General features: G+C 48.3%; 2 protein-coding genes across 2 annotated transcripts; both read left to right on the plus strand.

The window, feature by feature from the left end:
* Positions 1–117: 117 nt before the first annotated feature.
* Positions 118–8495, plus strand: CAPNS1 (calpain small subunit 1). The gene is given in 11 exon segments (XM_083369319.1): positions 118–264; positions 266–345; positions 3102–3135; positions 3659–3748; positions 4166–4223; positions 4836–4900; positions 5099–5167; positions 5287–5365; positions 6003–6119; positions 7111–7169; positions 7772–8495. Coding segments are annotated over 11 exon segments (789 nt in total). The 5' UTR covers positions 118–153; the 3' UTR covers positions 7799–8495.
* Positions 8496–13174: 4679 nt separating this feature from the next.
* Positions 13175–25371, plus strand: LOC310644519 (synaptosomal-associated protein 25-like). Its single transcript, XM_083369608.1, has 8 exons — positions 13175–13208; positions 19415–19556; positions 21419–21460; positions 21608–21656; positions 22654–22771; positions 23279–23407; positions 23671–23815; positions 24265–25371. Exons 2-8 carry the CDS (start codon positions 19482–19484, stop codon positions 24331–24333), a joined length of 627 nt encoding a protein of 208 aa, XP_083225734.1. The 5' UTR covers positions 13175–13208; positions 19415–19481; the 3' UTR covers positions 24334–25371.
* Positions 25372–25401: the final 30 nt, after the last annotated feature.

The raw sequence follows: 25401 nt of genomic DNA on the forward strand, positions 1-25401 counted from the left end.
TTTCTTTTCTTCAACATGCAAATAAGTAACAATACCAAATGCAAAGGAATCAAGGCGGAAACTAGAGGTGTACTGCACCCTATTAAAACTTATGATCATTTACCGTATCCTCCCCCCCCCTCTCCAGGTCCCCTTGCTCAGCACTTTCTGAAAATGTTCCTAGTCAAGAACTTCCTTGGAGGCGGCGGAGGAGGAGGAGGAGGAGGAGGAGGAGGAGGAGGAGGCAATATCAACATTGGAAATGTCATTGGAGGATTTTTAAGTGGGGGAGGGGGGGGGAGGGGGAGGGGGTGGCCAAGGAGGAGGAGCCATGAAATTTCTGGGAGGAGTCATCAGTGCCATCAGGTGAGTATGCACTCTAATTTTTATTTTATTTTATTTTATTTTTTATTGTTTTTACTTTTTACTTTATTGTTTTTATTTTTTGTTTTTATTTTTTATTGTTTTTTATATTTTATTTTATTTTTTATATTTGGAGACATTCCTCTCATAGAGCGACTCTAGGAGGTGTACAATAATAGAGAAATGTTATGTATTATAGAATTACACTGATATTTTATATTACAATCATAAGAGTGTGAGAAATGGCTATTTTCCTAATTGCTTTTGGCGAGTCTGAAGTACTTTCCACGCCTCCAGGAAGTGAAACTTCCTAAACCATGGTTGGCATTTTCCTTTCAAGGGACATGCTACATAAAGATGTTGCAAGCCTGGAGGCTTAGCTCAAAAAAATCCCCACTGTGGTCTAGCAACTTGCATTATGAGACGTTGCATTTCAGGTTCTTTGCGCCAAGATGAGCAACTTTGCAGGTGGCCTGAGGTGTTTCTTCCTTGTGTCTCAGCCTGCCAGAGCGCTGAGACTGGGAAGGCGGCATCCCAGTCAGATTCACACACAATCTCATTTCTGTAACAAAAATTTGAGGATTACCTTAATTTAATTTCTTGTGGGAAGACAAGTAAATTGTGATTCATCAGATCACCGATCCTGTTCTCTGTTTTTAGAATTAGCTGAGGCTTAAGATGGAGCGAGGAACCAGGATGATGGGTTTGCAGACCCCTTGCCCCTCCACCTGTCACCTTGCAGACCCCCTTTATTTTCACCCCCTCGGCTTTTTGCTTTGGTGCCTCCGAGGAAGCTGAGTAAACTATGCAAAGTTGCTTCCTTTTCGCATCTGGGTCTGCTGGCATGGGATGCCCTGGGCGCTCCCCATGACGAGAAACTTCTGCTGGGGTTTTGTTTACAGTCAAACCGGTTTGCTAGCCCTGCAACACCAGCGCCATCCAGAAACCAATGCTGAGTTGAAATTCAGGTCAGCGGTTCTGAATGGCTGAAATTCCCAATTCATGAGCCATGGAAAAAAACCCCACCGATTGGCATTAAAATGAGCCAATTTTAGGGGTTCTGGAATTTCCTTCTGTTCTTGGTGCTTGAACGGTAGAGGACAGCAGCAGCAGAGCGATATAGGGAGTTTCTGGCAGCAGAAGACGCTGGTGTGCAGGACACCCCTGTTTCCTGGGCGCCTGTCCCCATGTCATAATTTCCTGCAAAAACTGCTGCAGCCGGAAGTGGTCTGGGCCTGTCTGGGGTTGCTCGATCAGTTACTGTAGAGCAGTAGTTCCTCAACTTTGCCACTTTAAGATGGGCGGACTTCGAGTCCCAGAATTCCTCAGCCAGCCTTGCTCAGCCTCCCTCAGTGAACCTTGCTGGCTGAGGAATTCTGGGACTTGAAGTCCGCCACTCTTAAAAGTGGCTAACTTTTGAGAAATGCTGAGTTAGGGAAATGCGTTTCGTTTTTTGCTTTACTTTTTATTTTCTAGGTAAATTTCAGTACAGTTGTAGGTCACTCAGTCCTTGAAAAAAAAAACAGCACAATTTGGAAGATGGGGTTTGGAGAGCAAAATCTCTTTTTCAGCACCCAACAGTCGCGCCCTCCCAGCCTTTTCCATGCAATATTTTTTTTCCATTATCCCGCCTTTATTTTTTTAATATAACTCAAGGCAGTGAACATATTCCTCCCCCTCTCCTCCTATTTTCCCCACAACCCTGTGAGATGAGATGAGATGGGAGGAAGTGATTGGCCCAAAGTCACCTAAATAGCTTTCATGCCTAAGGACTAGAACTAGAACTCCCAGTCTCCTGGTGATTGGCCCAAAGTCACCCAGCTGGCTTTCATGCCTAATGTTGGATTAGAATTCCCACCTCCTGGTGATGAACCCAAGGTCACCCAGTTGGCTTTCATGCAGGCGGGACTAGAATTCCCAGCCTCCTGGCTTCTAGCCTGGGGCCTTCACCACTACATGAAACTTTTTAAGGAACAGGGCTGAGATTTCCTTTCCGCCTCTGTGCACCTGGCCTTATCCCCCACTTGCCACTTCTGCTGAAGCTGGAGGCTTCCTCCATCAACCCTTTTCACTGATTAACTTACCAGCTTAGGCCACGTCTGGGGAGCCCGTCTGTGGCTTTCATTCCAGCGGATCCTTTGCCTGCCAGCAAGCAGGCAGCCAAGAGGCAAGGCTTGTGTGTTTGTGTGTTCTCACATCTTCCTTTTCCTGCCCGGCTGAATCAACACCTAGAATTTTCCTACTGCCTTTTAGGCAAATCGTCTCACCGCATCACTCCTCTGATTGAGCAATGAGCTTTTTGTACGGAGGTGCTGACTTACTCATCTGGCTAATTGCCATTTCTTTTATACCAAAGCTCCATTCGGGTTTTTAAAAATAAAGGTGTGTGTGTGTGTGTGTGTGTGTGTGTGTGTGTGTAATAGTGGTTTTTCCCTTCATATGTGCACACCTGTTACCTCAGGGTTAAGCATCTCATCCAGGATTTGGACCATCTGGGAGGAATAATGTAAATAAAATAATATTGCAGAAATGTTTGGACTCCTTTTCAACCAGACACTCCTGGAATAACCACAAACCCATTGCTTTTTTTGTTGTTCCAATTCTACTTTGCAGGGTTATTTGTTTGATGAAAGGGGGGTGTTTGTAGCCATTCTGCATAGCCTGTTTGCATACAAATGTCTGCCAGCAATGGAATGCTTCTGAGGGAGGAGATTTCTCTGAAATTCTCTCTTTATTTTTCATGCCTTCCTGCCTGCCAGTGAAGCAGCAGCCCAGTATAACCCAGAGCCTCCGGTAAGCTCTTCTCGCATGGTTGAAGGGATCTGCCTTTATTTCTTGATTCTCTCTCTCTCTCCCCCCCCCTTTTCCTTCTTCACCCTTTCTCTCCTTCCCTCCCTCTCTTCTCCCTTTTTTCTTCCTTCCTTCCCTTACTCCCTCCCTCTCTCCTTCTCCCTTTCTTTCTCCTCCTCCTCCCTTTCTCTCCTCCCTCCCTCCCTCCCCAGTGAACCCAAGAAATGAGGGGAGGTCTCTTTGGAGCCTCTTGACCGTCCCACTATAAAGCTCCAGACTCTGCTGCCTCTTATCACCCCAGCAAGCAACATCCAGTTGAACCATCATCGTAGAAGAAAAAACATATTTTATTCCGCAAACTCTCCAGGAAGAACGCTCCCTTCCCAGCCAAGACTGGCAGGGCCAGCTACCATATTTCACTCCCCCCCCAGGCAGGGATGTTATTGCCCATTGCAGCTTATTCAGTATTGCCTCTCCTCCTCTTCCTCCTTTAACGTGGCCGCTCGCATCCTTCCTTCTTCCCCAGCCGCCTCGCAGCCATTTCTCCAACATTGAAGCCAACGAAAGCGAGGACGTCCGGCAGTTCCGAAGACTCTTCACCCAACTGGCCGGGGATGTGAGTATGGGGCGAGGGGGGCTCAGCAATGGAAATTGGGGGCTCAGTTGTGGTCGTAAGCGAGGACTACCTGCGACATATAGCTAAAGTCACAGTTCAAAGGCTCACCCGAAAAGCTGTTTCAGAAATTGCCCCCAAAAGCAAAGAAAGTGGGATTTATTGAAACCTAAGATAGTTTTTCCCTGCTTGGATCCACCTGCTTTGAGTCATAATTACATCTCAGACTGATATCCTTCCGTTGGGCCGCTCAACCCGTAACTCTGATCCTTGGCTTAAAAAAAAGAGAAAAGCCTCTTGCTCTCCTGAACAGGGTGTGTGTGGGGGGAAGGGGTCAAAAAAGGCCAGAGGGCGGCCATGATCCCGTTCTGGGCCCCTCCCCTTTCGAAGACCCTGACGGGGGGGCGTCTCTTTCGGCAGGACATGGAAGTGAGCGCGACGGAACTGATGAACATCTTGAACAAAGTAGTCACCCGGCGTAAGTAGCAAACTCCTCTCCTGGGTGGTCCGTGGAGAATCAGAGCTGCCAATTCTACGTCTTTCAGTTCTGAGAACGAAGGCAGACATTTCATTACCAAACGTTCGTCCGTGCTGCAAGAAAATCCTCAAGCTCAGAGAGCACCAAGGACCCCACAGTCCTCCCCCTCCTTCTCCTCCCTTCTAGCCCTGATGACGTTCCCTAGCTGGGTCATGAAACGTCTGCAAGAAAGCCACCCAGCCCAGAGGGCACCCAGGACCCCACAGCCCTCCTCCTCCCTCTCCCTGCACGCCCTCCCCCTTCTAGCCCTGAGGAGGATGCCTAGTTAGGATTGGGAAATGTCTGCACGAAAACCACCCAGCTCAGAGAGTCCCGAGGACCGCTTCGTTTCAGCCCTGGGCTACAAACACGCCCTTCTATAGGCAGACACCTCCCTCCTCCCCCCCCCAGCCCCACCTGCAGCTCCAGTAGAAGGACCGAGTAGATCCTCTGCTGCAAAGGCCGGCGAATGGCGGTTGTTCCCCTGGATCCCAAGCGATTCTTCTTCCACAAATGGGGTACCCTTGACAGCGAAAGCTCACACGTCGCAGCCCGTTTTTCTCCCTTTTTCAGATCCGGATTTGAAGACTGATGGGTTCGGGATTGACACCTGTCGTTCCATGGTGGCCGTGATGGATGTACCCTTTTGCGGTTGAACTGGGAGGGGGGGGGCTTCTTAAAGGGGCTGGGCCGATGGGCTGGGGAGACGGCCTTTTCTCTCCTCCCCTTCCGATCTGCTCCTCTTCCTCCTCTTCCTCCTCTCCCGTGTCATTTTTCAACACTGAGGCGGGTTTTTCAAGTTGTCCTTTAGTTTTCCTTGACGAGGCTCCCTCCAGAGCGACACCACCGGCAAGCTGGGCTTTGAGGAGTTCAAGTATCTCTGGACCAACATCAAGAAGTGGCAGGTAGCGAATTTGCTTCCCCTCCTTAGGGGGCAGGCAGGGTCTTGCCCTGGGGGTGGCCAAGGACCCTTTCTGCCTTCTGGCCAGAGGCTGACCCCCCCCCCCTTGTCTCCACTTCTCAGTGCATCTACAAGCAATACGACACGGACCGATCCGGCACCATTGGCAGCCAAGAACTCCCGGGGGCTTTTGAGGCCGCAGGTGAGCAGTGCGATGGGAACGAGCTGCCCCTTTTTCCAGCCTGCAGGTGACAGAAACCTCAGGCACCTGTTCTGCTCCTTAAAATTAAAAAAGAAAAGAAGAACGGCTGTTTCTTGGGTGGGTTTTGATTAGATTTTATTTTTTTAATGGGTGAATCGTGCCCCATATGAATCGTGCCCCAAAACTTCAAGATCACACTAAAGGTCTACGGGTGGTCCTCGGCTTACAACAGTTCACTTAATGACCGTTCAAAATTACAGTGGCACTGAAAAAAGGGGACGTATGACCGTTTTTCACACTTACAACCGTCAAAGTATCCCCACGGTCACGTGATGAAAATTCAGGCGCTTGGCTCGTATTGATGACGGTCACAGCGTTCCAGGTTCTTGGGATGCGACCTTCCGACAAACAAAGTCCATGGGGAAGCCAGATTCACTTAACAACCATGTTCCTAACTTCACAACTGCACTGATTCACTTAACAACTGTGGCAAGAAAGGGAGCAAAATGGGTCAACATTCACTTAACAAAGGTCTCACTTAGCAAAAGAAATCCTAAGTCAAGGACGACCTGTAAATCAGTGCCATCTTCTTGTGCTGCCTTCTCTCCACCCCACCCCCCACTCCATTTTTCTCCAGGCTTCCATCTCAACCAGCAGCTTTATGCCATGATCGTCCGCAGGTATTCAGACGAGCACGGCAACATGGATTTTGACAACTTCATCAGCTGCCTGGTGCGCATGGATGCCATGTTCCGTAAGTGGCTGGGGCAGCCGTGCCCATTGGCATCCTCTCTGTCTCTCACGCTCTCCTGCTTGAGCGGGGGGCTAGACTAGAAGACCTCGATGGTCCCTTCCAGCTCTATTCTATTCTTCCTCCATGGGGCTGAAGGGGACCCTAGCTTGGATGTCACCTGTGCAACTTCTCCCCCACTTTGGTCTCTGGGTCCTGCCCAGCAGTCAGCCATCCGATCCTGGGACTCCCCCAGCCAGCGGGTGCCAGTTAGAGGGGCTAACATGATAGCAGTATCTGAGGGGCTGCCACAGAGAAGAGAGGGTCCACCCGGTCTCCAAGGCACCCGAGGGCAAGACAAGAAGCAACGGATGGAAATTAATCAAGGAGAGAAGCAACCTGGAACTAAGGACAAACTTCCTGACAGTGAGAACAATTAAATCAATGGGGCGGCTTCCCTCCAGAAGTCGTGGGTGCTCCATCACTGGAGGCTTTCAAGAAGACATTGGACAACCATCTGTCTGAAATGGTCTAGGATCTCCTGCTTGAGCAGGGGGTTGGACTAGAAGACCTCCGGGGTGCCTTGCAATTCTGTTTTTCTGGCCAAGTGTCTTAGCTGCTATGCATCGGCATCCTGAATCTCTAATCAGGGTAGGCTTTGGTGATAGGCAGGGGATTATGGAAGCCGGAGTGCCATACCTCTGAAGGGGCAAAGGATGTGCCTCACTTCTGCAACTTTGCCTGATTCGTCCCTGGGTGTCAGGCACAAGAAAGCAGAGCCATTCGTAAACGGCTAAAGCTACCCACTTTATTGTTCTCCACCTGTACTACAAGAATCCTCCCAAACTGCTCTCCTGCCCCTGGGAATGACCAGATAAGACTTCACGGATCCTGGGAGCGGTCAATGTTTGTTCCTCTTGCGGTAATGCAGAGGTCTCGAAACTAAGCCCACCCATGACCCCCTCCCCCTTCTAGCCTAGCTGGCAGTTTCCCAACACCGGCTTTCTTCTTTCAGGCGCCTTCAAATCTTTGGACCGAGATGGCAGCGGAGAAATCCGTGTGACTCTGAAGGAGGTGAGAAAGCTTTTTGGCTCTCAGTTGGTTCAAGCTGCAGTGTGCGTTGCGTACGAGTTTTCAGCAAGTCCCAAAATGTGCCAGGAGACATCAGAGGCAGTTTTGAAAGGAAGGGCGCCAGGAAGCAGGATTATGCCCTCACTCCTCCCCACCCCAAAGCTGGTTTCTTTGCATAATTTAGACCAGGGATATCTTTCCTTCCTTCCTTCCTTCCTTCCTTCCTTCCTTCCTTCCTTCCTTCCTTCCTTCCTTCCTTCCTTCCTTCCTTCCTTCCATCCTATCTTCCTTCATTCCTTCCTTCCTTCCTTCCTTCCTTCCTTCCTTCCTTCCTTCCTTCCTTCCTTCCTTCCTTCCTGTAGGGGTCATGGGTGGAACAGAAATTTGATAAATAAAATGAGAATGTTTTTATGCCATCAGCACATGCTAGCTGAGGAATTCTGAGAGTTGAAGTCCCCAAGTCTTAAAATTGTCAAGTTTGGAGAGCTCAGTGATAGAGGGATGCAAAGAGGAGAGAATGGACAGGGAGAGGCAAAACCTGAGGATTAGAAGCTTGGAGAGGATCTGGAAAGTGAAAAGTCTCTCTCTCTCTTTTTTTGGTACAGTGGCTGCAGCTCACCATGTACTCCTAAGAGCCACCGGCTGTCAGCAAAGCCACCCTTTCCTCTACCATCCCCAATTCTGTCCTGGAGTGGTATAGAATTCGGCCTTACCTGTTTGCAGACGTGTCTTCAGCCTGGGAAAGTTTAAGGAGATTCTATTCTGTGCTTCTGATTCTTCTCCTGAAACCAAACCAAGAAACTTCCTGTTTTTACTCTTGTGTTTTGCGTTGAAATTTTTGCTCCCCATTGTAAAAGTTGCTCTTTTCCATTAGCTTTTCATTTACTGTCGCTGCTGCCATTTCAAAGCACCAAGGCGGCGGGGGGGGGGGGGGTTGTCTCTTGAAAGAGAAGCTCCTTTTCTCCCCCCAACCTGCTTGGATTCGAATGGTGCCATGCAGATTTGATAGGAACCCCCCCCCTTTTCTTTCTTTTTTTTTTTTTGATAAGTTTCATTTTGTAAGAGCCATGTGGGATTTGGATGGCGAGATGGGCCTGCGAAGCACCAGTTCCTTGCAAAACAAGCTTCCTTGTATGGGGGGAGGGCAGTGTGTAGGGGTTTTTATAAAGGGGGGCCAAAGTGGTCTCTTTGTGGACACTGTGAAGTGGTGACGGATCATCTGGACTTTCGTCGGGACGTAATTTGTATTTTCTCCAAAGAGCCAGGTCATTGCACTAGAAACAGGATGAGCTGGCCTCGATGGTCATTGCCTACCTCTTCTCAACCCCCCCCCAAGAAAATGTTTCCCCCTTTCAAAATCCCCAGCACACTTTCCCTGGATATGACTTAAAAAGCAATAACTTAGCAGCTTAGGGAACCAACGCTGAAGCTACTTAAATAATCCAGATATACGACAGCTTCTCCTTTTTTCTCAGGCTCCAGAGGCTGCCAATAGAGGCTCGGCCCAGAACCTTTGAACTTGGCTTTTGAATTCTATTAAAAAAAGAAAAAGCATCTTTATTGCACACTATGTGGCTGCACCATGCAAATTTCTCAGCAATGCACTTTTGTCGCGTGCCAATTCTATGCATGAATTTTGAAGGTCTATATAAAGCAAGGCTGTCCAACTGTGGAAACTTTTAAGATTTGTGGACTTCAGCTCCCAGAATTCCCCAGCCAGCAAAGCTGGCTGGGGAATTCTAGGAGTTGAAGTCCACAGGTTGAACACTCCTGTTCTAAAGTATATGAAGGAGAGCTCCAAATTTTATGGGAAGTATTTCTAGAGTTGGTTTCCTTTAAAATGTGTTGGAGGTGTGTGAACCCTGTCAGATTATGAAATGTGGACATTGTGAGTTTATAAGTCCTGGTTTCCTCCCTTTTTGGAAGGGCTGAGAAGGGAACCAGAATAACATTAGGGGCTCTCTATACTTCTAAAAAGGGACGCGGTGGCTCAGTGGTTTAGGACGCTGAGCCTGTCGATCTGAAGGTCGGCAGTTTGGCGGGTCGAATCCCGAGTGCCGCGTAACAGAGTGAGCGCCTGTTACTCGTCCCAGCTTCTGCCAACCTAGCAGTTCGAAAGCACGTAAAAATGCAAGTAGAAAAATAGGGACCACTCCGGTGGGAAGGTAACAGCGTTCCGTGTGCCTTTGGCATCTAGTCATGCCGGCCACATGACCACGGAGACTTCCTCGGACAAGCGCTGGCTCTTTGGCTTTGAAACGGAGATGAGCACCGGCCCCTAGAGTCGGAAATGACTAGCACGCATGTGCGGGGGAACCTTACCTTTACCTTATACTTATAAAAGCTGCAAATGTTTTCTCCAATTTCTTTTTGGAGTCAGCTTCTGCAAGTCCAATTATTGGCTTGCAATTTTAATGAATCAGGTTTTTTTTCTCCTCCTAAAATCAATAAGGAGGACTTAGGGGGTGCTTTTGCAAATAGTCCTTTTGGAAATATTCCCCAATTCTGCCCAAAGCTTTGCTGCCTCAAAGAGAAAATTTGCTGGGGTGAAACAACAACAAAAATTTGTGATGAATAATTTGCAATTCTAAATGGGGCTAATATTCTCTGTTTAGAACCGCCAGCAGATCTTTTCCTGTTTCCCACCACCACCACCCCAAAGACACCCCCCCCCCCCCGGTTAGAGGCTGCCTCTGGCTGTATGCTCAATTTTCTAATAGCTCAATAGCAACAGGAGTAAAAGTTGCATAACAATAAGAATCCATGTGCCTCTGTTGTGTTGTTTGCTCAGCGCCTTCTCCAGCAGAGGGAGGGCGCGTTCTGTTTTCATGTCTGTGTAATGCTAGTCTGTCTCAATGTTACTCAGCCTTCGCTGCTTAAAACTATGAACTTCATGGCCAAACTAGAGAATTTCATCAGTGTTAGAAGGGAGGAGGAGGAGGACTGTGGGGTCCTTGGTGCTCTCTGAGCTGGGTTGTTTCCTTGCAGACATTTTACGACCCAACTAGAGAACTTCATCAGTGCTAGAAGAGAGAGGGGTTTGTTGAGAGGAGGAGGAGGAGATCCGTGGGGTCCTTGGTGCTCTCTGAGCTTGGTGGTTTCCTTGCAGATGTTTCATGACCCAACTAGGGAACATCATCAGTGCTAAGAAAAAGCATCAAACCTCTGAAGAAGCTACCTTGTTGGTATGCAAAGAAAGCCAGCCAGCTCAGAGAGCACCAAGGTCCCACTTTTGAAGGGCCGCCTTCATCTTGCTGTTTTTGGAGCACGTGGAGGCTCTGTTTTCCAGCATGGCTCAAGACCTGGTTTCTGTCTGCAGACGGATTGCCCCTCCGTCACATCTTGGGCACATCGCGGTCTCTTGATGGATGTGCTGCCTCTGCCGATGAGTCAGGTGCTGAAGGCTGGGCCAGCTTTGAGACAGGAGAAGGTGGCTGTGACTCTCCTTGGGAGAAGCGGAAGGGGATTCAAAAACAGCCTGAGTGTGGAAGGGGCTTGGGGTGTTGGAGGTCTTAGGTGTGAAATGAAAGGAAGGGGACCCAGAGGGAAGACTGGGGTCCCCCCTGGTTTACAGCACCTACCTTGCAACAGAAAAGGGGATTATTCTAAACCAGACCCAAAATGTGTGTGTGTGTCTGTCTGTCTGTTCTACCTGCTTGTCTGTCTGTGTCTATCATCTGTCTACCATTCATCCATCAATTCATCTATCATCTCTCTCATCTATCCATCCATCTGCTAAAACCTCTTTGGCTATTCTCTCTCTCTCTCTCTCTCTCTCTCATTTTTGTGTCAACCCATCTCCTCTAGAGGCAATAACAAACCAAATAATCTTTACAATAAAAGCCAGAGAGGAGGGAAGCATGAAGCACATGGGGAGAGTTTGGGGATGGGGTCTTCTCTTAATTCGAGCGAAGGGATTGTCTGCCTAGAATAAAATAACCATAAAACATGGACAGAGTTTCCTGCTGGAATACCAAGACCATTTGAAAAGCAGCGGTCTCCTCTGCCCTGCCTTGCCTCCCTCTGTGTGTGTGTTTATGGGTGCGTTTGTTTTGTGTTCCACCCTGTTTGAGAACCACCTGCGAGAATAAAAAAGTCCCCCAGGGGCTTTTGGAAAGCGAGGATGACAATGGGCTGCAGCTGAGAGCCGAGGCAGGGGCGCTTGCTGTTTTCTTACAAAGAAAGTTCACAACAAGCAAAGTTTCTCTCCCATCAGTGGTATCTTTTTGCAAGCTTTCCCCCCCCCCAATCATCAACGCCTCCCGGCTCCAGCGATGGGGTTTGCCTGCGAGTGTGCCAGCTGTCTCGGTGTCTCTGACACCCACTCTGTTTTCAAAGAGCTCAGTAGAAACAGGAATCAAAGTTGCATAACAAGAAATCAGCGTGAATTTTTATCCGGGTTGTCACACAACGATGCTTCCTTGGCAGGGAACAGATCTCACCTTTGAATCTCTGTCTGTCCAAATAAAGCCGGATTCCCACAATATGTTTATTATTTGCAGTCACAATCCAGTTGAGAGCGACATTCACAGCGATGTATGTATTGTGAGTAGCGAACTACACTCACACACACACACCCTGAAACCAACAGTGAATTTATTCCACTGGCATCAAACAACATACACCTCCCACTTTTTCTGAAATTAATGTATTCCTCATTTGTACTGCTTTCACAAACACAGAGAAGGCAGCAAGTGCTAAATATTCATCTGGAGAATAACACTTGGAATCTCTGTTTTGTTTTTGATGCCAAACAAGCAGGTTTCGTCCAGCAATTTAAGGGTGAGTAGAGAGGGCTGTCCCTGGGACTTTGAACCAAATGTAACTTGACTCACTTTCTCATGTTGTCTTTCGACATTTTCTCTATGAGGACCACATGCTGGCACGTGTTCTGTATTTTGTGAAGTGGATGAATACTGAAGACCCCAGAACCATTGGACTGGAGTAAGGAAAAGCTTACCTACAAACTACAAAAAGAAATTTCCTGACAGTCAGAACAATTAACCAGTGGAACGGCTTGCCTCAAGAAGCTTTGGGTGCTCTATCACTGGAGGCTTTCAAGAAGAGATTGGACAGCATTTGTCCGGAATGGCATAGGACAGAGATGTTCAAACTTGGGAACTTCAAGACTTGTGGACTTCAATTTCCAGAATTCCCCACCCAGTATGGCTAGCTGGGGAATTCTGGGAGTTAAAGTCCACAGGTCTAAAATTTGCCAACCTTGGACACCTCTGACATAGGGTCTCCTGCTTGAGCAGAGGGTTGGACTAGAAGACCTCCAAGTTCCCTTCCAACTCTGTTATTCTGTTCTGTCCAAATTTCCTTTTCAGATAGACTGCCATTTTTCCACAAGGAAGAATGACCTGTCAACGAAGCCTTTTTTGTCCCTCAGGGGGAACCAGGACCGTCTTTGGCATTTGCCAAACTGGAAGTTATCTAGCTGCATTGCCCAATTACCCAAAGATGCTGTGGTTGCCTTGGTTACCAAGACATCTGCTGGGTAACCAAGAGGTTCCAGTTGCCCCGGGTTACAGAGATGTCCAAATTGTCAGCTTGCTGTGCCAAAAAGCCCAGGATGTATCCAAATCTTGGCTCAGCTTTAAGAGGTGAAGCCAGGCCATAGTTCACAGGCCTGCTGTGTCCAACCTGACCCGCTGCCCCTCTGGCTCTCCATGCCTCATGCTGGAGGAGGGGTCCCTGGGGGCTTAAAGTTCATTGTGTCAGCCGCAGAGTTGCGCAGGTGACGGCACCAAGTTGCCATCTCCATCCTCCCGGCCTCTCATCAGGTTGCCCTTGGCAACAGCATCCCCTGGAGGGAGGGAAAGAGAGGGTACCAACTCCAGTCCTGCCCCACCCTTTTCCCCCCCAACCAGGCAGCCAATGGGGAGATTCCGCCGCCTGCCTTTCAGGGTCCCTACCCAATGGCCTCCCTCCAGAGGCGGGAGCCAGGCTTCCTTGATCTTGCATGGGAAGGCGTGGCTCCTTGCTGGATGAAGCTCAGGCTGAGCAGAGAGCAGAAGAAAAGCAGCAAAGCAGGAAGAGGTACGTGGGGATGGGGGCGATGGGGTGAGAGGGGCACATATTGGGGCGGTGGGCTGCAGAAGGAGACCCCAACGGATGGAGGGACCCTTAAGAAAGTCAACCTTTGCCACAAGCATCCTTGCAAATCTTCCCGGATGCCGAACTTGATGCGAAGCTGATCCTGGTGACCTGCAGCCAGTCCTGGTTTTCCCCTGGGGACAAACTCCAGGGGGGGGGCCTGCATGATCCTAGATCACTTACAAACCTCTTTCTCTGATGCGTCAGAGGCAGCGAAATGGGTCCTCCGACTTCTCAGCGACCTGTTGTTTACTAAGGACTGCTTGGCAAACTGGCAAAGGGCTTGCAGGTGTGTGGTTTAAAAAGTGAATTTGCCAGGAAAAAACAAAATCCAAACTGATTGGTGCCTCGGAAGGGTGACTGTCCTTTGCAAGTCTTTGAGCTGTGTGGCCACCTGGCACGACCGCTTTCAGGAGCCAGGGAAGTGCGTGTGTGTCTTTGTGCGTGTGTGCAGCCTGTTTGGAAAAGCAACCAACCAGACACCCTGGACAGAGCTGCCTTCTTCAACCCGGCGCCCTCCCCATGCCTCACGTTACCCCTCCTCTCCAGCCTTGTGGAGACCCCAAAATATGAGCCCAGAGGTTTTTTTTTCTACATATTTGCAAGGTGTAGCCCAGGAACTTTCTGCAGAAAGCTTGCCAATTTTTCCCCCCAGAGGATCTACTCTGGAGGTTGAACGGACTCTGATCAATGTCTCTCTGTAGGGTATTTCTACGCAGTTGCTTTTTCTAGGTTTTCCAGATGTGAGTAATGGGGACACCTCTGGTCTATCCAGCCCCACAGCTGGATAAGTTGGCTAAACAGGACTCAACCTTTTCTCCACAGTGTCTCCTGAGGAAGAATTTGTATTTAAGGATTCAGTTCATCCTCTGATTTGTCTTTCAACTTCCAGCTTTCAGCTGCTCCCCATTTTTCTTGCAATTTTCCCTTTTCTGTTCCAGACTTGGAGATTCCAGCTGCAGAGGATAGGTTTCGTTTGAGAGGCTGACCTGTAGCATATCAGCCTGCTCTTTTGCAAACACTGGCACTTTCCCTCTTATGCTTTCTCATTTCAAGATGCTCCCGCTGATCTTTGCAAAGAGGCCTCTCAAGCAGATGGTGTCGGAGACAAAGTTAGCATGTTCGCATTATACTGTGGACCCTTCTCGATTCATGCATACATTTTCATGAATTGGGGTATAATTAGACAGGGAACGCGCTCTGCTCCAATGTGATCTGAGGCAAAAAAGAGCCCCCAAAGCCAACTCTTTGCCACCCGAAATAGAATGGAACAAGCTCCAATGAGTTGGAAGGAAATAATGCCGTTTGTCCCATGTTGGGGAGCCAAGCTGCAGGGACGGTTTGGGTCTGCCATGATCCTTGTCCTGCAGGCAGAGGACTTTAAAAGGACATTATTAAGCTGCAAAGGAGTGAATCAAAACTGCCCAGAGGTCATTTTGCAGTGTGAGATGAGCAGCATATACATTTGATAGATGGATAGATAGATAGATAGATAGATAGATAGATAGATAGATAGATAGATAGATAGATAGATGATAGATAGGTAGGTAGGTAGGTAGGCAGGCAGGCAGGCAGGCAGGCACAGGCAGACAGACAGACAGACAGAGACAGATAGATGATAGACAGACAGATAGACAGAAATAGGATAGATGAGATAGATGATAGGTATGATAAATGATAATGATAAATGACAGAAATAGGATAGATAGATAGATAGATGAGATATATACAAATAGAGACAGAAATAGAAATAGGATAGATGATAGATAGATAGATAGATAGATAGATAGATAGATAGATAGATAGATAGATAATGGTTGATAGACGGAGAGACAGACAGACAGACAGAAATAGGATAGATATATGAGATAGATGATAGATAGATAGATAGATAGATAGATAGATAGATAGATAGATAAATGATAGATGACAGACAGAAATAGGATAGATGAGATAGATACAAATAGAGACAGTGAAATAGACAGAAATAGGTTAAATAGACAGACAGAAATAGGAGAGATGATAGATCGATACAAATAGGTAGTGACAGAGAGACAGAAATTGGATGGATGGACGGACAGACAGACAGACACAGACGGACAGATGAGGGACGTGAGAGAGAGAGAGAGGGGTGATGTGGAGACAGCATGTTGAGATGTTTGGCAACCGCAGTGGTGTTGTGGTGCAGAAGTTGGACCAATCTGAGCAGACCCAACTTCAAGTCTACCCTCAGCTATGGAAACTCATCAGGCGATTTTAAGCCAATCATTCTCAGTTCAGCCTACCTGACATGGTTGTTGTGGGTTACGTGATGAAACAGCTTTGTGAGGGACTCTTGGGAAGCTATGACAATCCTGTGTGGGTTCCTGAACTGAACAAAGAAAGAAAGGAAACTTTGCTGTAATGGTATTAAAAGGACCGTCTTCTTCCCTCTCCATCCCACCCCTAACTTCAAACAAGGAGTCGTCCTTTATCCATTTTACAGCAGGCCAAAAGATTCCTCGGACTGAGTCACTCTCAACAGCTCAATTATTTATTTATTTTATTTTATTTTAATTCCATTTATATCCCGCCCTTCTCCGAAGACTCAGGGCGGCTTACAAGCTTAACTGATGTCCTGGGTGTGTGTGAAACAGCCATCTCTTTTTTGCTTGAAATAATGGCCAAAACACCGCAGCTGTCCCCGCCGAGTCTGAAAAGGCATTTTCCCTCTGAAGAGGCAGCTCTTTTCTTTGGTGGCGCCAATTTAATCCAGTTTTAATCTAAGCGCATCTAGGGAAAAAAATCTTCCCAAACCTCGTGTTGCCTCGATCAATGGAAAACGGGGACGAGATCGCTGCTTTTGATCAATTTCCTTTTGTGTTTCTTCGTGGATGGGGGGGGGCTCAACGTAATCCAAATGGAAAGCGAAGAGCAGGATGTACGGCAGGGGTCCTCAAACTTGGCCACTTTAAGACTTGTGGACTTTAACTCCCAGAATTCCCCAGCCAGCCGTCTGGCGAATTCTGGGAGTTAAAGTCCACAAGTCTTAAGGTGGCCAAGTTTGAGGACCCCTGATGTATGGTAATGGGGCTGGGGGGGGCTTTTGTCAGTTGGCAGCTTGAAAGGCCATTTGGAGACATTGGCAATTTCCTGTTTTTTTAAAAGTCCCTTCAGGTGGCAAAGTAGAGGAACACAGGTTGGCTCTGAGCAGCAGAGGGGAAAATTTTGAGCAGGGCAAAAGTTGCTCGAAAGGGAACGTCACCTACAATGCCCGATTCCCCTGCTGCTTCTATGGCCAGAATTAAGGCTGCAATTTCCATTGCTGGGCAGTCATGTCTGATTTTACGACCTTTGTGGTCACAGCCATGAAGCAAATTCTCTGGGGGTTTTAAGTGAGTCCCATGGTCGTTAAGCAAATCCTGCTTCTCTCACAGCCTCTGCTGGGCAGGTCACAAACGGAGACCACGTGGCCCTGGGATCCCGCAACTGTCATAAATACGTGGCAGTTTGCCGAGTGCCCCAATTTTGATCGGGTGACTCTGGGGATACTGCGATGGTCGTAAGTGAGAGGACTGATCCTAAGTCCCTTTTCTCAGATGTAGGACGGTCACTAAATGAATGTGTTATAAATCAAGGACTAGCTGTGTGTGTTTCTTGCAGGTCCTTCTAGGGTAGAACAAACAGGCTTGGAATTAACTATGGAGATCTGGAAGCTTCTGCTTTTTAGGATAGCCGTAAAGCAGCAGCAGTCAAGCCCAGCGTAGTCTAGGCCTTGGTGCAGCAGCCATGACGGCCTGGGAAGAGATACTCAAAGGTTACGATGTGTCTGTATACAGGCGGTCCTCAACTTACAACAGTTCATTTAGTGACCATTCAAAGTTACAACCGCACAAAAATGTGACCTATGACCGTTTTTCACACAACGGTCACAGCATCCCCGCGGTCACGTGATCAGAATTTGGGCACTTGACAACTGGCTCCTATTTATGACGGTTGAAGGGTCACGTGATCCCCTTTGGCGACCTTCTGACAAGCAAAGTCAATGGGTGGAGCCAGACTCGCTTAACGACCATGTTGCTAACTTAATAACTGCAGGGATTCACTTAACAGCTGTGGCAGGAAAGGTCGTAAAATGGGGCAAAAGAGACTTAACAAGTGTCTCACTTAGCAACAGAGATGTGGGGCTGTGGCTATGAGTTGAGGACTGCCTGTACCTACAAAGTTCACAATGTAAGGGGGGGGCATTCGCTGTGGCCCTCCATGGATAGAAAAGCTGGATTTTGAAGGAACAGGAGAGGAGGAACATTGACGCTGCTGAGCTTGGATGTTGGAGACGACTCCGGTGAGGACCACATAGGGAACCACCAGACCGACCAATCCTGAGCTTCTCCTCCAGGCTCAGATTACCCTCCTTTGGACACAAGATTCAGAGATGGTTTCTGGAACCGCTTTGCAGCTGGAGGGACATTTTTCCTCGCCCTGCTTTGTTGCCAGAGGCTCCTGAGACTCTGAAGGGGGTGAAGCCGCCAAAATGGGAAAAGTCCCAACTTTGCAGCCCTTCTTTCTCCTGTCTTTTGGTTTTTTAGCAGAATTACAGAGTGGGAAGGGACCTTGGAGGTCTTCTAGTCCAACCCCCTTGCTCCAGCAGGAGACGCTGTACTATTTCAGACAAACGGGTCCAATCTCTTCTTAAGCACCTCTGTGGTGGAGCAGCCACAACTTTTGGAAGCAAGCCCTGATTAAATTTGGGGGTTTTTCTTTTTTCAATCAAATGGAGGCTCCCAGAGATTTAGGAAAGAGGTGGCCAGTTGATTGGAATGCAGGACATCAGCCGCATCCAGCAGTTGGAGAAATGAAACTGGGTCTGGAAGACTCTGGGGGAACCTGCTCCCACCCCCCACCCCCCGAGAAAGCCCCTCCTTTTATTCCTGAGTAGACCCCCTTTGCTGCACCCCCAATGCTCCTTGGAGCAGCCAGCCAGGAGTTTGTTTTGTTTGCAAACCGATCTGAGCCAAGCTTGCTTCGAGAGGGGGAAGAACTGTCAAAAGGGGGGTGACGCACCCACAAAATTGCTTATGGAAGGTAGCAGATGGGGGAGAGAGAGCCCACCCCCATCACTCTCTTCCCACAGCCCGGAGCCAAGCATTGTCTTCTCTGGGAATCGCACCCGCAGCTTCCCAAGTTTGCAGCTATAAATACCGAAGTTAAGAAGGGCACTTTGTTTTGCAACGCGGCGCCCGCCTCTTGTGCATTGTGCAAGGTGACAGCAACACCGGGTTTTGTTCTCCCGAGGCATCCCCGGGCTCTTTTTATCCGGAGGACCCTCCTTTCCTCGCCCCCAGGTGCTATCTTTGGCTGCCGAGAGGGGGGGGGGTCGGCTCAGTGCCTCTTCGCCGCGCTCCGCTTGGCGCAAGATCCGCTCACAAAGGCAACTCCTGTTCTGCAAAGAGGTGCCGAGGATGCTCCGGGGGGGGGGGGCAGCAGAGAGTGGGGAAGACATGAGCTGGGGGGGAAACGGGCGGGGGCGCGGCTGTTTCTGGCTCCCAAGTCGCGACAGCTGCGCTTTTCCCACGCGGTAATTACACGCTTGGGATCCGGTGTGGGAGAATAGGATCGCGAGGGAGGTGGGGGGGGGGCTCAGGCCCGCCCTGGTTCCTTTTTCTTGGGGTGGGGCCAGGCACTGAAAGGGAATGGGGCTGTGTGTGCGTGTGCATCCGTCCGTCCATGCACAGGTATAAATTCAGTGGCACCCATGTCGCAATTCTGCATTTTTGTTGGTTTTATGATAGGGTTCATGGTACTTTGATTATTTTGTTTTGAATCGCTTTGATGATTCGCTTTGAGGTTTTTTTGGGGGGTGGGGTGGGATCCCAGAGTCCCATCTAGGAAATAGGCAGGTCTATAAATGTAATAAATAAATAAGGAAACAATAAGCACTTTCTAGCGCTTGGTACAAAAACGTGGGATTTGGGGTTTTTTTTAAAAGCAAGTTTCTAGCCCTCATGGCTATGAGGTCATATTTCAATTCCCTGTGCGCTCTGGGGAATTCTGGGAGTTGAAGTCCACCCACCTAAAGTGGCCAAGATTGGGGAAAGATAGGGGGAGATCATTTGATGGACGGGCTATTTCTCCCCTTGGTACCCCCGTCCCCCCATTTTCTTTTGCAGGAGAAGCTGGCCCTTCCCGTCGAGGGCACCTTCCCTCTCCCTCTGTGCTCTCCAGGGGGATCCCAGCATGGCAGCCCACGGCAGCGTGGCAGGACCCGAGTCGGAAGGCCTGGAGCAACGGATCCACCACATCAACAACGAGGTGCGGGGTTTGCCAAGGCAGACGGAAACTACAAGGCCCTTCCTCTTATCAGGATGGCCTTGGCCCCACCAGAAATGGGGCAGGGCGCCAATGGGGCACCCCGGAGGGCAGGAGGCCTCCCCTCGGCTCAGCCTCACATTCACATTCTTGACGGACATTTATTTATTTATGAAATTTATTCCTTTTTGCAAACAGGGAGCAAAATTTCCAACTTCTTACAGGTAGTCCTCGACTTACATCTATATGTTTAGCGACCAAAGTTACAAGGCATTGAAAAATGTGACTTATGACCATTTTACACGTTTACGACCCTTTCGGCATCCCTGTGGTTGCATGATCAAAATTCGGACACTTGGCAACTGACTCATATTTATGACGGGGAATCACGTGATTCTCTTTTGAGACCTTCTGACAAGCAAAGTCAAGGGTGAGGAAACCGGATTCACTTTACAACCGTGTGTCTACAAGTGCAGTGATTCACTTAACGACTGTGGCAAGAAAGGTCGTATAATGGGACAAAACTCACAGCAACTGTCTTATTTAACAACAGAGATTTAAGTTGTTGTTGCAAGTCAAGGACTTCCTGTATATTTCTGTGCATTTTGGCTGCATCCCCCTTTCTCTGATCCCATCCGCAGTTTTGGTTCCTCCCTGCCCCCTCAAATGAAATAAAATTGCAGGATGAAATTGGATTAGGAGATTTGTCAGGACTCCAGCAGCTTTAATTAATATTTTCCCCCTTTGAAATAAGCAGCTACTGGTGCCTTGAAAGACTTCCTATTTCACCAGTCGGAGATACACCAGTGGATAGCTGGTTAATTGCTTCTTAATTGATCTTTAATTGCCCAAATCCTTGCATTTTCTTATTTTCCTATTAGTAGAACAGTGCTGGGTTGTTGTTTTTATTAAAAGGAAAGAAAAGTAAGAAAATTGTAATTAAAGCCATCCCATTGCAGGGCAATTAAACTGTAGCTTAATCAACAGTTTACCAGTCATGTTGCTGCTGTGTGGAACAAATAAAAAAAGCAAAAAAAAAAGCTTCTAATTAAAGGTTCAGGAGCCTCTTAACCTTAAGAGAGGGAAAACCACAAGCAACGACTAATTTCCAGAATATTTTGTTAAGGGCTAGACAGAAATTAAAATAATGACAATTCAAGGAACTCTGTTTCTAGAATCTGAACAGTACCAGATTTATGTTGCTAAGTGAGACAGTTGTTAAGTGAGTTTTGCCCCATTTTATGACTTTTCTTGCCGGAGTTGTTAAGTGAATCCCTGCAGTTAAGTTAGTGACACAGTTGTTAAGTGAATTGATTTTGCGTGTCTGAAGGTAGCAAAAGGGGATCAGGCGACCGTCATAAATATGAACCGGTTGCCAAGCATCCCAATTCCGATCACGTGACCACAAGGATGCTGCAACAGGCTTAAGGGTGGAAAATGGTCATCAGTGCCATTGTAAGCTTGAACGGTCACTAAACGATCTGTTGTAATTTGGGGACAAACCTGTATTGTATATGCCGAGCTCAAATATTGGCCGGATTTTTCCTTTTACAATCAGTTTGTGGGTGCTGACAACCCCTCGAGTGCTTTAGAGCTGATTAAGCATCATCTTTTTCACTTCCAATTAATGAGAAAAATATGCAGAGTAGGCAGTAGAAGCTGATTCTTTTAAAAAAAAAACAAGCTGTTTTTTAAATCTGAAATTTTGGAATGTCTGCAATGGAGTTTCCAGGATTCTTAGTTTAAAAAAACAGATTTTTTTTCCTAGTCCAGTCTTCTGAAACAGACAATACTGAAGGACAGCGACTGTTTTTCTCTCATAATATTGCATTCTTCTTTTCTTTCTTTCTTTTTTCTTTTTGCAGTCTCTGGAAAGTACCAGGCGAATGCTGCAGCTGGTGGATGAGGTAAGAGGCGAAGCGAGGGAGGGGTGAACAGCATTTTTATGACTAGCTAACAGGGAACACTTGGGGGGAAAAACGAGACATTCATTTTTTAGAAAAAATTCTAGCCAAGCCATTGTTCATTCCTATTTATTTCTGATTTTCCCACAGAGCAAAGATGCCGGGATTCGAACTTTGGTTATGCTGGACGACCAAGGGGGTAAATTCTGAGGATTTCTCACAGTGGGAAAACTGCTGGATTATCCCCACATCCTAAACTGCATTTCTTTAATCATGGTTTATGGGAATCTTATACCACTGTTCTCCAACCTTGGTGACTTTAAGACTTGTGGACTTCAACTCCCAGAATTCATAGCTGGCTGAGGAATTCTGGGAGTTGAAGTCCATAAGTCTTAAAAGTTGCCAAGATTGGAGACTTCCATTATAAACCACGATTATACCCCCATGCTAAATCAAACCACATTATGACAGCGTAAAATTTGAACCCGTTCATTGTTTATCTGTGTTTCTTTCCAAATTTTTATACATCACCCCAATTGTACAGTTCTGGCTGGGGCAAAGAAATCACAGAAAAAAACCAAGATAAATTCAGGCCTATCATGATCAGTTAATGAGGTAGACTTAACGATCATCTGTTTAATGGCCGCTTAAAGTTCCAACAGTACAATGGCACTGAAAAAAGTGACTTATGACCAGTCCTCGCACTTACGACCATCACAATTCCCCACGGTTACCTGATCTAAATTTGGACGCCGGGAACTGGCATGTATTTATGGTGGCTGCAGTGTCCAGGGACGTGTGAGCGCCAAGTGCAACCTTCCTGGCCAGTTTCCGACCATCAAAGTCAATGGGGGAAGCTGGATTCACTTAATGACTGCATGATTCACTGAACAGCTTAACAAACGGGGCAAAAAGGTTGTAAAATTGGGCATGACTCACTGAACGACGGCCTTGCTTAGCAACTGAAATTCTGGGGTGACAGGTGCAATGCAAGTGAGAAATTGCTGGCTTGCAGGCTCTGGCACTCAAACTGAGCATGATTCACTGAACAATTGCAATTCACTTAACAACCATGGCAAAAAGGGATCCTAAAATGTGCATGATTTTAGCTTCTTATACACAACCGCCGCTCCCCTATGGATGGCCTCGGGAGGGCCCCGTGTTCACGGTCTTCTCTCCCCCCTCCTCCTGCTCAGAGCAGCTGGACCGCATTGAGGACGGTTTAGACCAGATTATCCAAGACATGAAGGAAGCAGAAAAGAACCTGAGCGACATGGCCAAGTGCTGCGGCCTTTTCGTCTGCCCCTGCGCCAAGTAAGTTCTCGGCTGGGTATAACTCCTTGTGGGAAGCCAGGATTCGTGGTTTAAGCATGTTGTGAGCCATGGTGATCGTGTGTGCCTGTGTACACAACAGTCAGTCAGTCCTGGATTGAACCAGGGTGCTTCGGGTCTGTATGTCTCAAGTCGGGTGTTTGCAGATAAACTGCTCTTGTATAAGGAGGCTTTCCTCCTCCTCCTTGTGATTCCTTGCTGGCCTTTCCTTCATGGATTTATTCTGTGCTCTCTCATCCTCCAAAGAAGGGACCCTGGCAGGTTTTCTTCCAGAGAAGTGTCTTCAGGGCAGGGAGGGAAGGACAAAGAAGTCAAGAGGGCAGCCTGAGAAAGGGGCAAGCTTTGAAGTGCATGGTGGCGGCTGCCCTCTTGACTTCTTTGACCCTCCTGGACATGGTGGCGGCTGCCCTCCTTGACTTCTTTGACCCTCTTCCAGCAGGGAGCCTCAGAGAGGGTGCAAGCAAGGACGTTTTTCATTTTTCATTCCAGGTTAAAGAACCTGAAGGCCATGGAGGCTAGTAAGGCAGCCTCTGGCAACACCCAGGATGTAGTCTCACAACAGCCCATCATGATGACTGCCGGGACGCAGATGACGATGAGCGGGCCCTTCATCCAGCGGTAGGGCAAAGGAGGAAATGGGGGAACTGTGGCGGTGCCCTCTGAGCTTGCTGGTTTTCTTGCAGACATATCACGACCCAACTAGGGAACACATCAGTGCTAGGAGGGAGGGGGGAGGGGGAGAAGACGACTGGAATCTCGAACGCAGGGCTCAGGCCCTGCTAACACGAGAGAGCTTGTAAACTGCAAATCCTAAATTTGGGAGTCCCAGTGTTCACGCATGGGCACGCTTGAGCGCTCTCTGCACGTGTGTTCTTGCCCAGGATAATGAAGGACGACGTGGAGGATGAGATAGAGCAGAATCTGACCCAGGTGGACAGCATGCTGAGTAACCTGCGCAGCATGGCAGTGGACATGAGCAACGAGATTGATGTCCAGAGCAAGCAGGTGGAGAATATCAAAGAGAAGGTGAGCGATGCTTCGCTTAACAACGGCAGCAAGAAAGGTCGTAAAATGGAGCAAAACTCACTTAACAAAATGTTGATCTCAATTGGGATTGTAAGTGATGGACGATCTGTATGTTGCTGTGGCTATTTCTTGCTTCAGCAGCAGACGGCGCTATTGCTTTATTATTTAAAACAGGTCTTCAAACTTGGCCCTTTTATGACTTGTGGACTTCAACTCCCAGAATTCCTCAGCCAGGAATTCTGGGAGTTGAAGTCCACAAGTCATCAAAGGGCCAAGTTTGAAGACTCCTTATTTAAAAAGTAAAGGCTCCCTCCAGCTGCCCCCAGAGTTAAGTTGGCAACCATTTAGAATACAGAATTAACAGAGTTGGAAGAGATCCTTAAGGTCTTCCAATCCAACCCCCTGCTCAGTGCTTCTTTCTTTTCTTCTCTCTACCCCCCCCCCGGCAGGCCGTTGCCAATGTGATCAGCATCAACGAAGCCAACAACCAGACCACGAAGATGCTGAAGAAAGCCTGAAGCCACTTCGGGCCCTCCCCCCCTTTCACCAAATGCAACCGGTTACCGACTTCTTCCGCCCTCGGCTCCAAAGTGGACGCCTTCCGATCCAAGCGATTTAAACCAAGTTTCCTGCGTGAATCTCATCCATTTTCTGAACCAACATGCATGCTTTGAGGTTGCTAAAGTGATGCCCATGCAAACGGCAAGGCAGGGGGCCTAACCCAAGCTTTGGCCCTGGGGACGTGCATGTGCGTGTGTGTGTGTGTGTGTGTGTGTGCGTGTGTGTGTTTCCCTTGGTACAAAGAACCCGCTGGGCTGTCCGGGTGCCACCCAGCCTGCCCCCTCATTAATGGCTAGGATGGCCGATGAGCAGCCCCCTTGCTGGAGAAACTGCTTCTCTTGAAGAGGACAGGAAACCCGAGAAACTGACTAGGCTGCTTCCAGGATTCCCCATGGGAAAAAGCCGGGAACGGCTAATTTTCAGCCCGATGGGAAAATAAACGCCCACCCAATTTGGCTTAGTGCAGCCACGAATGTTTCCGTAGCTGAAGGCTACAGAGCTTGGGGAAGCCAAGAGCCCTGGTGGGACACTTGAGGTCATCCAAACAGGGATGGGGTGAATGCTGAAAGAGGCAGGGCTGAACTCCTCTGGGGTATCAACACGACGATGTGGCTAGAAGTGGGTCCATTCAGAAAAACCAACAGTCCAGTGTTTCAATTTATATTTAGGTTCCATCCAGCCTTTCCCAAGTCAAGTCTTCCAGGTTCTGTCCAAGACAACGGCGGAGTAGCAGGCTGCCCACTTGGCCAGGCACTGGACCGGTCAAGGCTGGCATGGCCCAGTGGGAGCGCTGGCTGGATGCAGAGCAGGCCCCAGGCCCCCCAAGAAGGCAGTCCCTCCCCACCTCCAGTCCACGCACCACCCCCAAAAATGTGGCTTGGCTTACTTGTCACTGTGGATTTCAACACTGTGCCTGTTTCGTTTGCCTATTTTTTAAAAATTCTGTTTCTGACTTACGATGTGAGTGATGGATTTTAAAGTCCAGGCAAAACATGGTCTTTGTTGTCTTTCTTTATTCGTGTCGC

The sequence above is a fragment of the Vipera ursinii genome, assembly GCF_947247035.1.
Source record: "Vipera ursinii genome assembly, chromosome: 9".
In the NCBI taxonomy this organism is placed as follows: domain Eukaryota; kingdom Metazoa; phylum Chordata; class Lepidosauria; order Squamata; family Viperidae; genus Vipera; species Vipera ursinii.